This window comes from Tiliqua scincoides, chromosome 3 (genome assembly GCF_035046505.1).
Source record: "Tiliqua scincoides isolate rTilSci1 chromosome 3, rTilSci1.hap2, whole genome shotgun sequence".
In the NCBI taxonomy this organism is placed as follows: Eukaryota; Metazoa; Chordata; class Lepidosauria; order Squamata; family Scincidae; genus Tiliqua; species Tiliqua scincoides.
Window position 1 is genome coordinate 112,228,124 of NC_089823.1, and position 20,253 is coordinate 112,248,376.

General features: G+C 41.8%; 1 protein-coding gene across 1 annotated transcript in view; it reads right to left on the reverse strand.

Moving 5' to 3' along the window:
• The window catches only part of ABCC4 (ATP binding cassette subfamily C member 4 (PEL blood group)), a 191,298-nt gene that overhangs the window by 117,489 nt on the left and 53,556 nt on the right, over positions 1–20,253 (reverse strand). Inside the window, exons 10-18 of the mRNA XM_066621149.1 lie at positions 18,099–18,188; positions 16,211–16,402; positions 10,389–10,483; positions 9,392–9,478; positions 6,700–6,796; positions 3,801–4,016; positions 2,189–2,329; positions 1,023–1,060; positions 244–344 (exon numbers count right to left, since the gene is read on the reverse strand). Coding sequence (XP_066477246.1) covers positions 244–344; positions 1,023–1,060; positions 2,189–2,329; positions 3,801–4,016; positions 6,700–6,796; positions 9,392–9,478; positions 10,389–10,483; positions 16,211–16,402; positions 18,099–18,188 — 1,057 coding nt within the window. The remainder of the gene's footprint in view (positions 1–243; positions 345–1,022; positions 1,061–2,188; positions 2,330–3,800; positions 4,017–6,699; positions 6,797–9,391; positions 9,479–10,388; positions 10,484–16,210; positions 16,403–18,098; positions 18,189–20,253) is intronic.

Sequence of the window (20,253 nt, forward strand, 5' to 3'; positions counted from 1 at the left end):
CACTGCAATACTCAATTTCTAATTTGTCTTCTAAAACCCAGAAAACATATTAAGCTTCTCCTTTCTACTACATATTCCTTCCCGCCCCCCCCCCCATTACAATCAATTAATTTTGTCAGGTGTCAAAATAGAGTCCCCTCTCATCTGTGTGGGTGAAAGTAAATAATCACAGGAAAGTAAACCTTTCAACCCTGTTGCTATCTAATAGGCACGCTTAACAATGAAGTTGTTAAGGAGTCTTACCTGCATATGTTCCTAAATAAAAGTTAAGATCAAGGGCTTTCTCCTCATTCACTGTAGCATTTCCCTCCATTGTATCATTTAGCTTTTTCTGTTCATTTGCCCTGTATAAATATCACAAAGGGGCAAAGAAAATAATCCAAAATGAAAATATATACACAACAGTAGCCCTTTTGAATCTGATTCTGTGCCGATTTCTTTCAGCCTGAATTTTACACTGACTCTTTGGGCTATTTCCAATTTCAGCAACCCCCTCCCAACTGAAAATAGCTCACAAAAAACAAGTAAATATGCTAGCCAACTTCAGATGTGTTGGGGGGGGGACCTACTAGTGGTGGCACTGGACTCCTCTTTGGCTTAATATTTGAAATGCCACCACTTCTGAGCCCAGAAACAATAAAAGCATTGATTCCCTGCTGGGCACTATTATCTATTCCAGAGTGTTCCAAGTCATTATGAAATTCCTGTGCAGTCTTAGAAGTGATCATGTTTCAGGTGTTAAGCAAGAGAGAAGCTTGCCATGACCATCAGTAAGCCTCCAGACCTCCCCCCCAAGCAGTTCCTTTACATGGGACTACTCACAAAAACTGTTCTCCAGAATTTACACCAAATCTGTACTAGCTGATCAGTAGGTTCTAGCTGTCCTAGCAGGTTTATCAGTCCATAATCTTGTTACCAGCAATGGCTGGCTAGATCCTTCCAGGAAGACAACTAGCATCATAACTCCATCATTTATGTTTGACAGTATGAACTAAAATGTTTTAAAAGAAATAACAACCTACCAGTATGAAAGCCACCAGTCCTGGAGCACATAGGCAACCTTGAAAAAAAAAGTTAAATAAAATATTAGAGAAATAAGCAAACCAAATTTCCTCAAATATACTGCTGTCTCTCCCATAAATGCATCACTTAAAAAAGAAGAAATATGCAGTCTCTCTGGTCAGAATTAAGTTCTGTGCAAGTTCTTTTAAGTGCAGTAAATAACACACCATTTCTTGTTCACTTACAGCACAACAGTTAAATTCATCAATAAATGGCCAACCAAGAAAGCTTTACAAAAAAGGTGCTTTTTAAGACTACAATTTACTAACAGAAGTTATGTTCAGCAAATCTTCATACAGAAGATTTATGTATGATTTATGTAAGTACCAATCTGTGGGCCAGTTCAGTCAAAGCTTTAATATGCAGCTATTCCTATGGACACTGGGAAACTGGGAGAGTGCCTGCAACCTATTCCATTATAAGATGTGGATTGCACGGCCACATTTTAGACACAAAATTTACAATGGTCCATAAAAGCCCAATGATATAGGCAAGAATCATATCTGGGAAACTATTGTACAAGTTTAGGCCTGCCCCATGCAAATATTACAGCTACCAATATGCAGAAACCTAAAAAATCCAAAGTTCACTCTCTAATTGAGAGACCTCTGTTAACTCAAATGGAGAAAATTCTATTTTAAATCTAATTTGAAGGATAGGGTAGAGGAAAAGCTCTGCTATTTCAAAGAACCATGAAAAATGAAATCCAAAAGAAGATTATTGAATTCAGTTGACGTCCTACTGAAATAAATGAAAACAAAATAGCTTCCAGCAAGTTCACAATTTGAATCCTTTTAAGTACATAGGTAGCTGTCTTGTACTAGTCCATGTAGCTCAGCATACAGTGACCGACAGTGGGCTTTCCAAGATTTTAGATGAAGATCTTTCCTGGCCTTACCTGGAGGCATAAGGGATTGAACCCTCTACTATACATACAAAATGTGTACTTTTCCACTCAGCCACTGCCCTTCCCCAAATCCATTAACTCAAATGGAAAGAACCTAAAATACCTAAAAATACTGTTCTGCTTTCCAGCAACAGTACATATTATTATACCGAGCAGGAAGGCGCATGTACTGCTATAAGCACAAATCAATGATTCCATGTGTGTTGCCAATTGCCTTACCTGTGCCAAAATATTGAGGAAAAAAATTATAAAAATTACAAAACAGTTCGCCCCAGCAGCAAAATACTTCTTATAAATGCTAAAGCCTATTTTCCCTTCTGAGCGGCTCTCTTCAGGCAATGCACTTAAGACAGGTTCCATCTGCAGTTAGTGGAAAGAAAATTAAGGTTAAAAAAAAAAGTTACCATACATTTCAGCAAAAACGTAATATAGTTCCAAAGCATATTATCGACAATCTAGTAAGGAACTGCTGGTTATCTAAGAGTTCTGATACAATTTAAAGAATGAGGTCAAATTACAGTAGTTACATTCCAAAAGACATTATGTCAAGGCTTACGAAAATCAGAAATAAAAGGTTAGATGGGATAGTTATCAGACATTATGCATCCATGAAAATGTACCAAACTAAGTTCTGGTGTTGTGATCATATACCTGTCAACTGACAATATAATTTTAGTGGGTTTTTTTCCCATTGATTTTAGCTGTATTGATGACAGTTACATGAATTTGCAAATTGCAACAACTAAGGGCCCAATCCTATCCAACTTTCCAGTACCAGTTCAGCCACAATGAAGCTCCAAGATAAGGAAACAAATATTCCCATACCTTCAGAAGGCCTTGGTAACTACTTCCCCAGCACAGGAAGCAGTGCATACCCTATTTTCACAGCAGCACTGGCACTAGAAAATTGGAAAGGATTGGGCCCTAAGTAAAGCATCTTCAAAATACAGAAGTATGACATTACTTACAAAAGTTTTTTCTCATTATGGAAAAAACTCCCAACATCAATACCTGCTTTTTCATTCTTTATTACAGTAAAGTTCAGGTAGATTCACCAATCAATTACAGCCAAGCCCTCACTTAAAAGTTGTCAATAGGTTCTTGGAAACTACAACTTTAAGCAAATAACTTTATAATGAAACTAATTTTACCATAGGCTAATTGATATACGCAAACAAAAGTTATGTTCCTACAACATATTTTTGGTCACAAAAAATCATCAAGCCTCGAAACAGAGACCCAAACACTTCTAATAATAAACAGTGAAATAAACGTGAGCTTTCTAGGCCAGACAAAACCCATGCAGACATGGGGAGAACATGCAAACTCCATGCAGACAGTGGTGCAAGCCGGGAATCTTTTTTTTATTTTATTACTACTTTAAGTGAGGTCTTGCTATACAGTTTGCGGCCCTGGAAAACGCAGTTTTTATGACTGGTTGCATCAACAGCATTGTGGCTATATAAGAGAAGCATACTTTACAACAGCTTCAGACTCTTACGTGCAATGGGGATACTAGGGGTGCCAGATTGGGCACTGGCCAGGGACCCACAATCAGTAGAGGACCACCTTGCTGAGCTAACCCTTGATCACTCACTACCAATGACAGCAGTAGAACCCAATGCATCACTGGGGACAGGTGGCAGATGTCACAGGAAGCCCACTTTGGGGTTTTGTCTCAGGGTTCCCAGCAACCTGGCACCAACACTGCTCAATTCAGTCTGCTCTCAACGGATAGGTTTCAATGTGAACTACGCAAAACTCTGCAGTGCTCCTCATAAGCAGAAACTATTGTTTTTTAAACAATTTCTTATATATTTGATGTACGTACAGAGGGAGGTTCTGCAGCCCCTTCTTTCTGAGAATGCACTGAAGATTCCATTGACCATACAGAAGACTGTGAAAACGTGCGGATCTTCGACAACCTGTGACTGGGTGTTGGTGGGGCTAGTGGCTGCTCGTCATCTTCAGGATTTTTCAAAAGAGAAGCAAAATCTAATCCAGAACTCAGAAAGTCTGAGTAAGTTCCTTTCCCAACCACCTTACCCTAGAAAATCAAAAGCACAAATGTCACACATTTATAATGAAATATCACTATAAATGACAAGTTTAGACACAGAATCTTTGGATCATCTCATTTCTAGAGTGTATGGTTTAACACTGTGGTTTTCAACCTTTTTAACATTTCATATGGCATTGATGAATTATACTGCCATACTGTCAGGTTTAGTTCGTTAGAGGAAGAAAAGCAAGATCAAAATTTTTAAAATAAAATTAAAAAATAGTATTCTAGGCTAATATTCTACAGCAGTGGTTCTCACACATTTAGCACCAGGACCCACTTTTTAGAATGAGAATCTGTCAGGACCCACCGGAAGTGATGTCATGACCAGAAGTGACATCCTCAAGCAGGAACATTTTTAAGAATCCTGGGTTGCAATCCTAACCACAGCTACCTAGGAGTAAGTCCCATTTACTATCATTCTTAAAAGAATATACCCAGTAGCTGTTAAAAGTACAGATCTGTAACATTTACCCAAATGCAGTCAAATACCATGGTAACACAGGCTCCGCTGCATCCTGCTTCAGACACTATACGGGCGTGGAGAGGTAAGTAAACATTTCATTTACTTACCTTACTCTACTCCCACATGAGCGCCTATGAGTCTACTCAAACCTGCACCAGCTCTTTAGTTGGTGCAAGTCTGAACAGAGATAAGGGGGCATATCAGGGTCAAAACGGAGCAGAGGATATTGGTGGAACTGCAGACACCCACACCCACCACACACACCCTCGGTGGTGGAGGTCCTGGGTCCAGTGGTGAGCGCCCAACACCACTGTCATCTGTGGCAGCAGTTACCAAAATGTGACTGGTGGTGTGCTGTGCACGCTGTGATCTGGCTATGTACGACAGCAGAACTGCTGTCATAACTGGCAACTTAGTCCTAGTTAGGATTGGGCTGCCTTAAATGTTTTAATATAAGAAACACATTGGAGTCCTTTGCTAATAGGCTGCAATTCGAACAGTAAAATTATTTCTTTGGTTTTGTTTTGATGCATTAACAGTGGTTGTTCCTCAGTGCCACATTAGTATCATCAACACAGTAGCAAAAGCAGTCTCCTATCAGCTAGCTGCATTGCTGTTCCTTGCCTTTTTTCTCCACTCCAATGTGGTGTGCAGTCTGAGCCAACTATCAAGTTCTAATGCTAGACTGCAGTGGTACGTTGGGGAAGAAAAAAAAATCACTATTCTTTTTGTCAAGTCTACAAGTCAAGGGCATTCTTTCATCACTATCTTTTTAAAGCAACGTTTAAAAATGTATAGGAGTAAAAAAAATGTACGTATAATAAAAAGGAGTACAGTAACCTACATATTGTAAAAGGGTCACGGATAGGTTATCCTCTAGCTTTTGTGAATATGATCCTAGTACTGTATTAAAGCCCTTCAGGTTTCCTACTGTCAAGAGATATACTGCTGTCTTTTCACCTGAATGGGCAACTGAGTGTGGTTTATTTGTATTACACAAAGCAAGCTTCCTCATTCACTTACATTCAGAAATCTGAATGAGTTATCATGCTACTTGTCTGCTACTCTTATCGAACACTTTTATGGCAAATCGGTCTAAAAGCCACAATGCAAGGAAAATTGAAACAATTGAAAATTGATAAACCGGACGTGGGGAAATTTCAAGCACCTTAATCCAAGTCTCAAATCCACTGGGGCTGCATCTAATTGGTGCTGGCACAAATGCAGAAGCAAAAGCCGCCTTCCAGACCCCACTCCTTTCCCCTGAAAAGTCACTGTTGAGGATCAATGATCCTTGGCAGAAACATGGGATGCAGCATGAGAGGGAAGGCTGCTGGGGAGAGGGTAGGGGAGCTTCACATAGAAATCACAAGCTGAGCTTCAGCAGCAACAAGCAACTTCAGCAGCAGGGCTTCAAAGGGAGGGGTGGGATCAGGAAGGTGGCGTCCACTTATACATCTGTGCAAATTTAAGTCAGGGGCTACTCTAGGCTTCAAGATTTCCTTAAAGTTTAGGATTAATGCCTGTGCACATTTCAGTCCCTTGCTCTTTCCAATCTAAATTGCCCCAGTTGCAAGATATGTAATTGGGATATTTGAAGCTGGAGTAAATTGCTTTAAAGAATGGTGAATGGAAGGAGAAAATGTTAATGCTATTCCATGAATTCTTGGGCAAGTGCTAATGGAAGCCTCTTGCTGGTGCAAAATCACAATACAATAGGGTTGCATTACAGTACAAAAAACATGATAAAGACAGACATCCGGCTGTAGCACATAAGCTTCTTAATGGGATCTAAGGTGTCTTCCACAGATGGAAGAACTTCCCTGGATTCACTAATTCACACTTCTGCTAAGTCAGAAATAGTCCTTCAGTGACTAGAAGAGGTTTTCTGCTAGCAAAAAGCACCTTTGGATTCAAGCCTACAACAGCAGATAACTTATGCTGTTTTATACAGATTTTACACAGGTTTCATCATTATTTTGCACGTCTCACTGAGATTACTGAATAAATTATTCCAGTGTTACAAATAAAAATTTAGTAAGCAAATTAGATTTCCAACTCAAGCTTCTTCTATAACTTCAAAACACTCAGTGTCGAACAAGCTATTTTCCCTTTAACTAAGAGCTCTTCAACATTTCAGTTCTGAAGTATGGACAGTAACCTAAGCACTGACGACTTTAAGTAAAACTTATCTCCACCTACCTCTTTTAAAATTAGGATCTGGCTGGCAGCTCGGAGATATTGTAGCTGGTGGGTCACTAAAATAGACACCTTTTTATGCAAGGCTTGACAGATGCACCTGCAAAAGGGACAAGATAAGGTGAAAAACTCTTTACCTTCTAAAACATTAGCGCCTTTTACAAGCATTATAAATTGTAAAAGCATGGGACCTTTTGAAATACAAACAGATTTTAAGTTGTCACATTATGTAAATTGCATCCTAATTTTCAAAATGAAGCTAGAATTCAATAGTCCCATTCAGGTAAGCCTGGATTCAAGAAAAGCACTGGTTCTACCAGATATTACCATTCTTTTGTATTTCCTGGGGAAGAACTGAAGAAAAGGAAAGCAAGCAAAATTTATCCTTTTCTTTGATATTAAGAATTCTTTTATTCAAGAAAGTTTAACTAGAAACTAGACAGTGAGTAAAAATACGGTGTTCACTCAAAGCAGCAGCATAATAGAGAAAACCAGGAACTATGCTCAACACCACCAAAAGGCAGATTTTCATAATCCTCAAGAACGTTTCCCCACCCACCCCACCAAGGACTTCATTTACTTTCTCTCAGATAATTTTGTAGATATTATTTCAGCAGGGGAATAGAGGAGGGATAGGAGGAATCTGAAAGAATAGAGTTGGTGGAGAGGAGAAAAAAACTCCCCTTTCAAATTATTGACAATTTATCAGCAAGGAAAAGAAGGCAGACATTTTGTAAGCATGGAGAATCTCCAGTCTCTTCCTTTAGAAACTATTTGCCTGGGGAGAAAAAAGTTGACCATAGGGATCATGATAGGGGCAGGCTACAGAGCACAACAGTGGAGGCAAGTGCTCCACAGCACTACAGAGAGGAAATGTGCCAAAATGAAAACGAAAGTTATTTAGTCATAAGCCAAAGACTTCAATTAGCTCTGAACATTTAGCAACAGTTTACAATACCATTCAATTCTATAAATGATAAAGATGGCACACATCAAATCAAATCAAACCTTTATTGACATAGACAGTAAAACCCAAATATTAGTCCAATGGCATACATCAAATTGGGACTGCTGGCTCCAGGCAACTTTACTTGCCTGCAAAATTACTGTGACAGAATTTAGGATTTGATTCTTGATTGTCTTCACCATTTTGAGCAAAACAGGATATACCATACATGCAAACTTATGCACTGCATATAAATATGACATGTATGACCTTGAGCAGTTCAAGGTTCAAGTATAGTGTACTCTATGGTGCAAAATAAGTCTTCCAATGCCATTAAGTCGTTTTGCCTCCAAGACTACTGCCAGGGAACTGGCAGTAATGGAGCATTAGAGAAGCAGTGACCTGGTCACTGCTAGGTCCAAGTGTCTTCTTGCCAGCACACAGGGAAAGAGGCAAGGCACCCCCTTCTACCTGCCAATTCCCCTCTACACCCATGTTCTCTTCATGATGTGTGATTCCACTCTAAACTGGTGATAATATACCAAAAGGGTATATTATATAAGCGCTTCACTCTATACTGGAAGAGAATACATAAGTGGCTTTTTAATTGCATTTTGCAGTTTGCAACAGTGGGCAAGAGGGGGAAAAACCACAGATGCATCAAATGAAATTACAAGCTGCAAAATGCACAATATACAAGGGTGGTCCTTAAGCCTTTCAATTGCCTTTTCAACCTAAATAATGTGACACTAGTACTAGGCACGCCTTCTTTTGATATCTTTAGCCTGTGCTAAAAGCAGGATGCTCCATGCAGCTTAGAAACAAATTCTGGAAACAAACACATACCCACATTATTTAATTGCAAAGGCAAAACTGAAAAGCTCAAAAAGGGAGACCACTGCACTGTAAAAAAAAAAGCCACTTACCTATCTTTCTTTCTGCTGCTTCTATGCTATGGTATAATTCAGTTTTTGTGGCAGTATCACAAGTTTATTGTGTAGGGGGGGGGGTTGTTTCTACAATAATATCGGCAGGGTTTGGCCTCAGTAAACCTGGAATGACAAATTAATTTTTAAAACACCCTATATAGAAATCCGATGGTTCATTGGGATACATCAAACATTCAGTTTTCTTATTTCCACATGACGGATCCTTCTGCAAGACACACACCTCACTACACCACATAATGAAATGAACTATTCTGGTTGTAGGTTTTTCCTCTGGTTGTGTCATCACCTGTTTATTGGCTGTACAGGAGGATAACTGAGAAGGGAAGTGCTTAGATCTACAATTGCTTTTAGCATGAAAGGATAAGACAGAAATGTTTTATTCACGGTGAAGTTCTAATCTGAAGCAACATCAGAGGGCTGTGTAAGCTTCAGGTTTCAAAATCTTATTGTATATAAGACTCTATGGGTTACTATAAGACAGGCAAGAGAAATAGAAAGTGTGGGAGGGGAAGTGGATGGTATGAAGATTTCTTTAAATATACTAATGATTTTAGTTCTGAGAGAAATTAAATTTTCAATAGAAATTTTCTACCAAACAACATAAAGTAGAATCTGTGTACAAGCCATGGCTTGGATAGGCATACCAGGTCAATACTGTCAATTGACATGTCAATTGAAAGATTAATACACCACTGTCAAATATTTCATGAGGTTAAATTTCCAAATGGAAATCTTTCCCCAGGAGACTCAATTAATGGAAATAAACAGTTTTGAAAGAGACACTCAGGAAGTTACATACTTCTCAAATAAATGCTTGCTGACTTCTGCATCCACTGCACTCAATGGATCATCCAAGAGGTAGATGTCAGCATCCTGATACACTGCTCTGAAACATGCAATGAAACATCAATGAGCCACTGTCAAGTCAAAAGGATATTAGTGCAGGATTCCTCACCTCTCTTGTCTAAGCCTTTCTGTATACAATATAAAGGAACAGGAAATCGACAGATAAAAAGAACCCTTCCTATCCACACACCAGGTCCCCACTCTCTCCACTCCAGACCAAACAATGGACCTCCTTGCTTTGAACCCAAACACAACACAGCAAAATGGTCCAGTGCAGATGTGTCACTGTGTCTCTCTACACCAGCCATTTCAACAACTGTGCCATGGCACACTGGTGTGCAGCAAGTGGTCCACAGGTGTGCCACAAGAATTTGGGAGAAGGTCATTTATTAATCAGGCCAATGGGAGATGTAAGCCCCCACTGGCAGCATGGTGTGCCTTGCCAATTGTCAAAAACCTGGTGGTGCGCCTTGACCATTTTAGTGCCTTGTCAGTGTGCCATGAGATGTAAAAGGCTGAAAATTACTGCTCTACACAATGGTGTGTAAATCCAGAGTCAACTGGAGCAACATATATTCCTCCCACTCTTCCATTTCAAACTCATGTTCCTACTAGAAAAAAACACTAAAGATTTGCTCAAGGGCCAAGCTAAAGATGCATCCATGTGGACATGGACATGGGATCCACAAAACCCAATGAGATTTACTGATGAGCAAACATACCTAGGAAGAAAGTGTAAAAGCTGTTCCTATTACTACCACCACCACCACCACCAATGCCCACTTTCCAACAAAAAGTTCACAAAGCAGTTCACACAGAAAATCAATTAAGTATGATTACACATTATGACGACTACGGTCTACAGATATAAAATTTTCCACCAAAATATCCACTAAATTGGCCATCCACAGGCATCTGGAGTGACTTAGAAAATACCAGCCCCTTTTTACCTGGCAAGGTTAACTCTGGCTTTCTGACCTCCACTCAATGTAGCTCCCCGATCCCCAATCATTGTCAGGTCCCCATCTTCCAGCAGTTCCATATCCTATGAAAAACAAAGGAGACAGAGGTGTGTGAGGGTTTTTTTTTCCTGAACCAGAATCACATTAGCAATTTAGTTTGACAATTCCAATAGAAATTGATGGGTCAAGTTATTTTTTCATTAATAGAGAGAGCTAGCAAATGAACTAAGAAGAAGAAAAAGAGAAAGGAAAAGTATAAACCATGTCAGGAGTCTAGAAACTACAACAAGGTTATTATGTCACAAGGAACTTCACTGTGTAGCATGAGCTTACGCAGAAACACAGAGGAAAGTCTTTTGCATAATCCATGGTTTATGGATTTTAAACCATCCATAAGCCACCAGGTAGATGGAACTCGTCAGCCTGGGAAGGCAGCTCATCTGAGAGAAGGAAAACTCTGATCCCAAACCTCCACTGCCTTGTGGCTACATCCAATTATGGAAAAGGCTTCAGGACTCAACCTCAAGGCAAAATCAGGAGCCGGAGTCCCTGAGGCAGTTCATGGTTGAACACTGTCACGTTCTGGCAACTCCTGCGACGCCGCTGGAACCAACCGTATTGGCCTCTGCCTTTCCATTGGACCATTTCAGCGACATGGAGAGGGGGGGATTTGCTGCATGGGAAACAGTCTATCCTCCATATCTACTTTACCCAGGCTTCGCGCACTGGAGAGAACACTCTGTTCCAGAACCACCATTCAGAGCGCGATACCATAGTCTGCCAAGACTGATGGATGCCAACAACAAATCCATGGTGTTTAAAGTCATGAAAATCAATGGGTTCAAATACCTCTCATTATGCTGGATTTTTGCTAGTTCTTTCTTTCTTAAAATGTGCAACTTTTTAGAACCGATGGTCTAGAAAAAATCTAGATTAGTGTATGATAATAATACAGAAATAATATAATATGGCAATCTGCTAAAGTATTAAAAAATTAGATCTTCTGAATAACACCACTTTCCCAACACTGTTCAAAAACTAGCAGAATGAAAACAAAGATGAATGCATATTTTGGTAACGGTATATTCATAAAAGTAACATAAAAAGTAAGGGGCAAGACGGAGCTACAAATTCTTTCAAACTAATTTTTGGTTGAAATTTGGGGTCTCTGGAATAGCAAAGCATTCCTTGAAATCGCTCCCTATCACCTTGCTTCCTGGTTTAATTTGTTTGCTGCTTCTCATGAATTGGTGGGTAGCTTTCTTCCATACTTCCCTTTTATCTATGTGCAGTGTATAGAACATGTCTATTTTGATTGACTTCAGAACTATGTGATATGATGACATTGTCGGAAGAAGAATGGCAGCCTCCAAAAGATGCTACTGTTCTGGTAGCAACTCTGCTGCCAGCTACGCGCCATTTTTCAGGATCTCCCTGAAATGCCCCTTTCCTTTGGCAGCCTATAAATGGGATAGCAAAATGCAGGGAGCATTTTATCTCAGCTCTAATAATGTGTGGCTGTTTAAAATGCAAGTTGTGGTTGCAGGTTTGGCTCTAGTCCAGGGATTTTCAATTCCCACCCCCCACCCCCCAATATCACTTATAATTGCCACAGTCTCCAGAAACAGATGCTGTGTACAGGAATGGGCAGCTTTGTACACAGCTGTTTAGCAATAGAGAGGTGCTTCTTGCTGCTGCTGTCGCCTCCTGGTCTTCTCTTCTCCAACCTATACACACTTTTCCTCCTTGGCCAACCTGTGCCTCTTTTGAAGGGGATTGCAACACATCTACACCCTACTGCTGTCTAACTACCACAGATGACTTGAGAACTAGACCTAAGTTCCCCAAAGGGGCCCTGGCCACCGGAGGGGGGTTGAACAATGGCACTCTGCTAGTGAATTTTCTAACATGAGGGTAGGAAGACAGGAGTCAACCCTCAGGATACCCCAAATACATGAAATTTTGAATACTTATCAGAGTGGCCGTACTCACACCCTTACCCAGACCTGAACAAAGGAACTCTAAGAGTCCCCTCACTTTAATTTTCGCTGAATGGACCTGGTTTTGGAAACACCAGCCCACCAACGCCTTCTGGGTAGAATATGAACTCTCTAGATGGTCCTCCTTTCAGCAAGTAGGATCTTGAGTAGTAGCCCTCAATATCTGAAATTAGGACAGTGTTTGTTGCTCAAGCTCCATACAGTTAGCTGCAGCATTGCTATCCTAGGATGGATGCTGGGACCCTGAGATAGCAGGTTCAGCCTCAATGGAAGGTGAAAAGGCAGATATACTCAGGGAACTTTGACGTTGGAAACCCCTTCTAGCGTTATCTTTAGTAATGAAAGATACTCTGATAGGAAGGTCTACTTTGGAAGACCACTGATAGGAAGGAAAGCATAAGAAACATAAGAACAGCCCCACTGGATCAGGCCATAGGCCCATCTAGTCCAGCTTCCTGTATCTCACAGCCGCCCACCAAATGCCCCAAGCACAAAAAACACCTTGGGGCCAAGTGAGATGAAGGGTGTTCATCCCTTTGGCATCTCCCTTGGAAAAGAATCTCATCAGCTGGTTGCAGTGCTTGTTTACAAAACAAGTCTAGCACCAGTGGCCTGAACCTCCTGTTCAGAAATGAGAACACCTGGCTGTGAATTTACCATTCAGCCTGGTCTATCTTCTGGAGGCTCAGCCAGTGTGCTTTGCACATATAGGGAGTAACCCATATTAAACTCTGTTCCCCCATCAGTATAAGAAGACCTGTGATGGGGTTCTACGAACCTACTCCAGCTGACTCAAAGGCAAACCTGGCATCAGGTTATCTGTTAGACTTGATGCTCTGGCTGGAGGATGCAGATTTTGGACATCTGCCCAAGGCAGTGGTTCTCAAACTCTCTGAGTTTGAGAGCCACTAAGTTCTTGCGTGGGCAGGAGGGGGGAGGCAGCAGGGGCGGGGGAAGGCAGTGGTGCGATCCCCAGGTTTGCACCGCTCAGGGGGGCTGCAGGGGCTTGGGTACACGTACCCAAGCTCCTGCAGCCTCCCGGGGGTGCGAGGAGCCCAGCGTGACCTGCAGCAGGGCTCCCCGCAGCACTGAAAGTAGATGCAGAGCGATCGCGCCCGACTCTTATGTTGACTGCCCCATAGGAGCTTTGGGGTGGTATGGAAGATAAAAAGGATGATTGAGACTTGCACATCTTAGTGGAGTCCCCTCAGAAATGAAGATTGGGATTGGGAGGGGGGAAAGGTGAACACTGGTGCTTGAAGTTATAGGACTTAAGGTCCTGTCCTCTTCCCCCAGATGAGTCCTCATGAGCTGCCCCAATTTGTCAGCTGCAGTCAGATTCACAAGCCCTTCAGCCCAGCTTTGCACTAAATTTTGTGCCTCCTGGGATACTGGCAAGGCATCCCGAGTCTGTGGAATCATGACCTGGGGGAGAAACAGCTGCCCCAGGATGTGCCAAATCCCCTCTCAGGCCGATCTCCAGTCAAACCAGCACTTTTCCCAATGCTCTGGGGAAAGGGAACTTGACCCTGCGTACACTAAAGCAAGAGACTTCAAGCAAGTTGTTGCGTCCCTGGAAGCCATGAGGGAACCACGACTCACAAAATGGAGTCCTTAAGGCACTCCTCAGCAAATGCTGTGGAGAAAAGGCAAAGCTTGGCGCGTGGGACAGGCTGGGCCACAGATTTCTTTTAAGTCTGCCTGACCCTCAGGATGCCAAAGCCCAAAACGTGGTCAACAGGAGGTCTGCAGGCTCCTGAACCCTCCGCCTTGCTGTTTGAGATGTGAAGGGATAACACAGTCCCAGCAGGATGTGGTGCCTCATCAGGGACAACTAGGTTGGCAGCCTCATGATTTCTTAGGAGAGCAGCCTCCACGCCTGATGGAACAGGCCAAAATCCCCCTCAGCTGAGATACTGAGGAGAGGGATGAGCCCAGGCAGGAGCTAAACAATCCTCTAACTGCAGTAGCAGCTACTGAGGGGAAAATTCTGAGGTAAAATCCCCCCCCCCGACATTGGGGGAATTAGTACTGGGGGGGGAGAGAAAGCTCAATGGCCAGCTCAGGCTAAGAAGGGATCGAATCCGCATTGGGCCAGATCTCTGGAGGGTCGCCATGGCTATGGGCAAGCTAGAGGAAGCACTGGCCTGAATCATGGCCATTTCCTCCCAGTTGTAGAGGCAGAGAGCCTGGACTCAGGGTCTCAGGTGCCTCTCTAGAGGGGCTTGCCCTCTTCCACAATCACCCCCTTATTGAATCAGAAAATGCCTCACCTGGCTTCTGAAGGTCTGTGTCACCCTCTGCCTGGCCCTCACAGGGTCTCGGCAGCACCTTACCTGCTGTGTGGTGCTTTGGCAGGGAACAGACTTGTCTTGTCAGCACCGCTGTTTGAGCAGGAATCGGGAGAGCAGATCTGCCTTCTCCACACAGCTTCTGGGCAGCAGCCTACTGCTGTGGTGCAGTTTTGGCAGGAAAAATACAGCCTCCTGCTATGGTGCAGTTTTGCTGAGGTAGTTTTGGTGGGAAAGGGTTTGAGCTGTCATCCACTGCCAAGAATTGCCCTGCAGGCAGGCTCCTATGCTGTACCCAAAACCAGGGGGAAGCATGAGCCCTACAGTTGTCTGGCTGTTTCAGGGGTGAGAAGCAACCCCATTTTCTGCTCCAACAAGGACGGCAGTCAGGGGAGCATGGCCAAGAATCGCCCTGCAGCCAGGCTCCTATGCTGTCCCAAAACCAGGGGGAAGCATGAGCCCTATTGTTATCCGGCTGCTTGAGGGGCAAGAAGCAACCCCATTATCTGCCCCAACAAGGACGGCAGTCTGGGGAGCTCAGGCAGGACAGTTGCAGTCCTTTTCCTCACAACTTGTTTAAAAGTAAAAAAGGAGCCAAAGCCCCAGAAAAAAAAAAGTTTTGAAGGTCAGGTAAGCTGACCAAGAAAAAACCCAACCTACTGTGCCTAGAGGCAAGGTCAGTCTGGGGAACTGAGGGAGCCCCTCTCCTCAGGAAGACTTTGTAACCTGATCTGCCTGCCTGTGAGGGAGGAACTTCCCAGTTGTCAAGGACTGACCCTGCCATGGAGATTCCACCAGAAAATAGGACTTACTCCTGGGTAAGAGTAGGTAGGATTGCAGCCAAGGATTGTTAAAAATTTCCCTGCTCGATGATGTCACCTCAGGTCCTGACATCATTTCCGGTGGGTCCCAACAAGATTCTGTTTCTTAAAAGTGGTTCCCGATGCTAAATGTGTGAGAACCACTGCTTTAGCCTATAATCCTATTTTACATATTAAGGTTAGATTTACCACCCAGTTGCAAACCCAGTACACAAGACAGCTAACACTACATTTTTAAAACTTATAACAAAGCCATGTAACTTATTTAGCTCTTAAAAGTACTATAAATTTTGAAAAGATAATTTATGGCAAGAAATAGACAGCCTCAACTGTAATCTTCTTCAGAATTATTTATCAACCTATGTGATGCTTGAAAGAGTTAGCTGTTTCAAGATTCCAAAATTATATACACTTCAAGTGTATGTAATTTCTTCCCCCTACACATTTCTTTTCCCTACATGGGGACTCCCTACAATGTAACTCATAATCCCAGTAAAATGATTGAGGTGTCAGGCCAGAATCCTATTTACTTAAATCAGCGAGACTAACATCCAAATAAATGTCTTTAAGTTATTTTTTCCCTAGTACTTGCAAACAAGGTTAGTGTAACTTACTAAGAAAATTGTTCACTAAATACTGTATTTATTTTCACTTTCACATATTTAAGCAGGTATTCAGAAAAGGAAAAAAATGCTTACCTTTTTAAGTGCACAAACTTTCAGAACCCTTTCATATTTTTCTTTGTGATATGCTTTCCCAAACAGTATGTTATTTCTTACAGTTCCAGAAAACACCCATGGTTGCTGAGAAACATAGGCAATTCTTCCTCGAACATCCACAAAACCTTTGCTCGAGGACAGCTCACCAAGGACAGCACTTAAGAGAGAGGACTGCAAGAGTATTTGGGAAGAAAATGAAAATTCAAATTTTCAATGTGATGCAGAACATTTCAGCATATAAACGTATTCTGTTTCTTAAATAGCAGACCTCAGTGGCAAGGCACGTGCTTTGCAAACAAAAGGTCATAGGGTTCCTTTCCTAGTAAATGCAGGTAGAGATGGAAAAAATCTCTCCAAACCCCGGCCCGGGGGCCAGATGTGGCCCACGGCGTGCCTCTATCCAGCCCGCGGCCAGCCTCTTGTCCCATGAAAGCCACTGGCCCACTTGGCCGAACATGATTGGAACTGTGCTCTGGTTGCATCTGGGGGTGTTCTAAGGGCCAGAGAGGTTGAATGAATGGGCCCATTCATTCATTTATTTACTCATCTAAATTCCATCTCTAATTTTTTTTTATATAAATTTTATATTTAAATTTTTTTTCTGGCCCTCTACACTGTGCCAGATATTTGATGTGGCCCTCTGGCCAAAAGGTTTGGAGACCCCTGGCATAGACAATACTGAACAAGATGGACCAATGGTCCAAATCAATGGAAGGCAGCTTCATAAGTTCATGAAATATTGTACAGCCGCACACATATACAGACATAATATTCCCACAGCACAATTCTAAGCATGTGTACTCAGAAGATAGTCTCATCAAGTTCAATGGGTTTTTTCACATCCACATTTTATTTATTGCCTGGGTTTATTGCCAGTATGTAAGTATGTGCAACCCCAACCTCTTCAGCACGGTTATGCAATTGGGCCCATTTTGCTCAGTACTATCTATGCTGACAGGCAGCAGGTCTAGGAGGGTTCTTCTTTATTTTAAATACATTTAAAACTAATATTTTTAATTTATTATTGATTTGATTTGATTTTGTCGTATGTGGCATTAAAATTTTTCCTGCTTGATGATACTTCCAGCCATGATATCACTTCCAGGTTAGTGACATCACTTCCAGTGGTTTCCCAACCGATCATCATTCTAAAAAGTGGGTTCTGGTGCTAAAAAGTCTGAGAACCACTTGTCTATGTTACACCAGCTCTCAGAGCAGCCCTCATGCAGGCATAGCTTCATGCCAGAAAAAAATCACAATAGCAAGAGATTTTTTAGGAATTCTAGAATTGCTCAGAATAAGGAGCTAATTTAGTTGCACTGACACAAGCCTCTGAACAGCAGCAAAGATGAGGCTATCTTATATGACAATGCTTTCAGAACACAGAAGCAAATGTCCTTAATCCATTTATTCAGGACGACTTTCCCTAACTCACTGCTTTGCTCTCTATACCTTTTGTCTAAAAGCAACCTGGGAAGGGTTTATAAAGGGCAACTACTTCCAGCAGCAACTGCGATATTGCCAATCCACAGCAGTATTCAGACACATGTAGCCTTCAAATAAATTCCAAAATAAGTGATGCAAAACCACTGAAGAGTATTTGTCAACACTCTAGTACAGCAAGCATTGCTATCGCTACACTACATATATTTTTAAAATTTACAACATGCAGTAGCATAAAAAAAGCTTCACCCCATAGATGCATGGAGATTTGCAGCTATAGCAAAGCCCAACAAGAAGGCAAGGTGAGAAAAGTTGTCCCCTCGCCCTGCTCATGCTTTTGGGTGTAGAAGACTGGATACTTCATGTTTTATAGACAGCTTAGTTGTAGGTCTCAACATAGTAAAAAGCTTGAGTTATGACTTACTTTTCCTGCTCCCACAGGACCAATCACAATGAGCAATTCTCCTGGTCTGACAGCGAATGAAAGGTTCTGAAGTGTTGGCCATTCCAGAGTCTAAATATTTGTGAAGGAATATCATATATTAAGTCTGCCAAACAGGCAAGAGAATCAAAAGGCTGAAATCCTAACTAATATGTATTTGGTGGAATTGTAAGCTTGTAGTCTTACTGAGAGCAGAGCTTTAGAGTGACCTATCTGTCATATAACAAAGAGTGATCCTTATATCCACAGATCCAAGATTTGTTTGATTTACAAACAAAATCATTTACTACCTGTAATGAAATTCCTTATTATGAATACATTAACTGTATCAAAAAACAATTTAGAAGCACCATTGGAAAAACCTTAAATCTTAGAGTTTACTCAAGATATACTCAAACTTGTGGGTCGCAACCCACCAGCCTGTGCAACACTGCCCCTGCCCCTTTAAGGGGCAGCGGCAGGATAAAGCAGTAACGCTATCTCCAGGATCGCACCATTGCAGGGGAAGGGGGGTTATTTTTAGTGCTGCCAGGGTCCAGGGGTGTGGGGAGCCCCACGGGACTCTCCATGGGTTGAAAACAGTGAAAGCTGCGATCCTGGCTCACTTCTGGTTTTGTCGCAATCACAACTTTCACTGTTTATAGGCTGTGGGGAGCCCTGCAGAGCACTCCCCAGGGCTCCTCACACCCCTAGAACCTGGCAGCATGTAAGTTAAGTCTAAAAATAGCCCCCCCTTTCTCACACAGCAATGAAATCTTCCCCCCAGCCCAACAAAGACTTATCTTGGGAGTATGAGTCCCAGTTTGAGTACCAGTGCCTTAGTGGATGGTTTCAAAAGAGATAAATTTTTTTTTCCCCCTAAGTCCATCAATGACAGGCAGTGGGGGAAGGTAAAAGCTGGGTCCCATAACTAAGCCCCTGAGGCCTTGAGGTTACACATTAGGGTTCCCTCATAATGAGAAATGGATCGAGCTTTTTGTAAGTAAATAAATAAGTAACATTCATACATGTTACATAAATAATATTATTTCTTCTTAGATCACCTTTTTTTAAAAGTCTCGTAAAGCTAGGTGAGTATCGACAGAGATTCATTTTAAAAAGTGGGTCCTGGTGCTAAAAAGGTTGAGAACCACTGAACTAACCTAAAGTGTCAAACAAGAGAGAAGTGTCATCATGTCACCATGTGACTAAAGGATAAGTGGCTCTGCTCTGTAGAGTATTGGAATATTATTATTATTATTATTATTATTATTATTATTTTTATTAATTTATACCCCGCCTTTTTGCCCAAAGGGCACACAAGGCAGCTTACAAACAATTTAAAATACAACATTAAAAACAATCATTAAAACAATATTTAAATTACAATATTACAATATTAAAAGATCTAAAAAAACAAACAAACCCCGTGGATTCTCATATAAAAAGCAAGAACGCCAGCCAGCCTGTCAACAATTAAAAGCTTTTTGAAATAAAAAGGTCTTCAGTCCACACCAAAATGTTAGCAATGAGGAAGCAGTTCTCAATTCTAAGGGGAGGGTATTCCACAGTTCGGGGGCAACCACCGAGAAGGCCCTCCTTCTGGCCGCCGCTCCTCTCACATCTCTTAGTGGCGGCACAGTCAAAAGGGCCCCCCCAGATGATCTAAGAGCATGGACAGGATTGTAGGAAAGGAGGCGGTCCCTCAAATACCCCGGGCAGCAGAATACCAACTTTCATAACATGCCAAACACAGCAAGTTGCACCGTCAGTCCCATTAATTTCAATGGTTACGTATTCAAAGAAAGTCTCTACTGAAACACTGGTTTATCTTCTGAAAGTTATACTACCATTCATTCTGATTAAAAATGGGTCTGAGTCTTCAGAGATTATCTTTTTTAAAAGCAATATTCAGTAATCCCCACAAGGTGGCACCAACAGCATATTTTATCAGCGCTAGACTTGCTAATTCACAGGGCATGGCACTCACACAAATAAGGACAAACAACTGATCTTTCATCCATGTTTCACTTCCTATTCCTATTGGACCATAACACAAACTTCACTGGAAGCATTCAGATTTTACCAAAATAAGAATTTGTTCTAAATGTATCATGCATTTCAGAACACAGATGTTGGAAAAAAGAGCAGTGTTGTC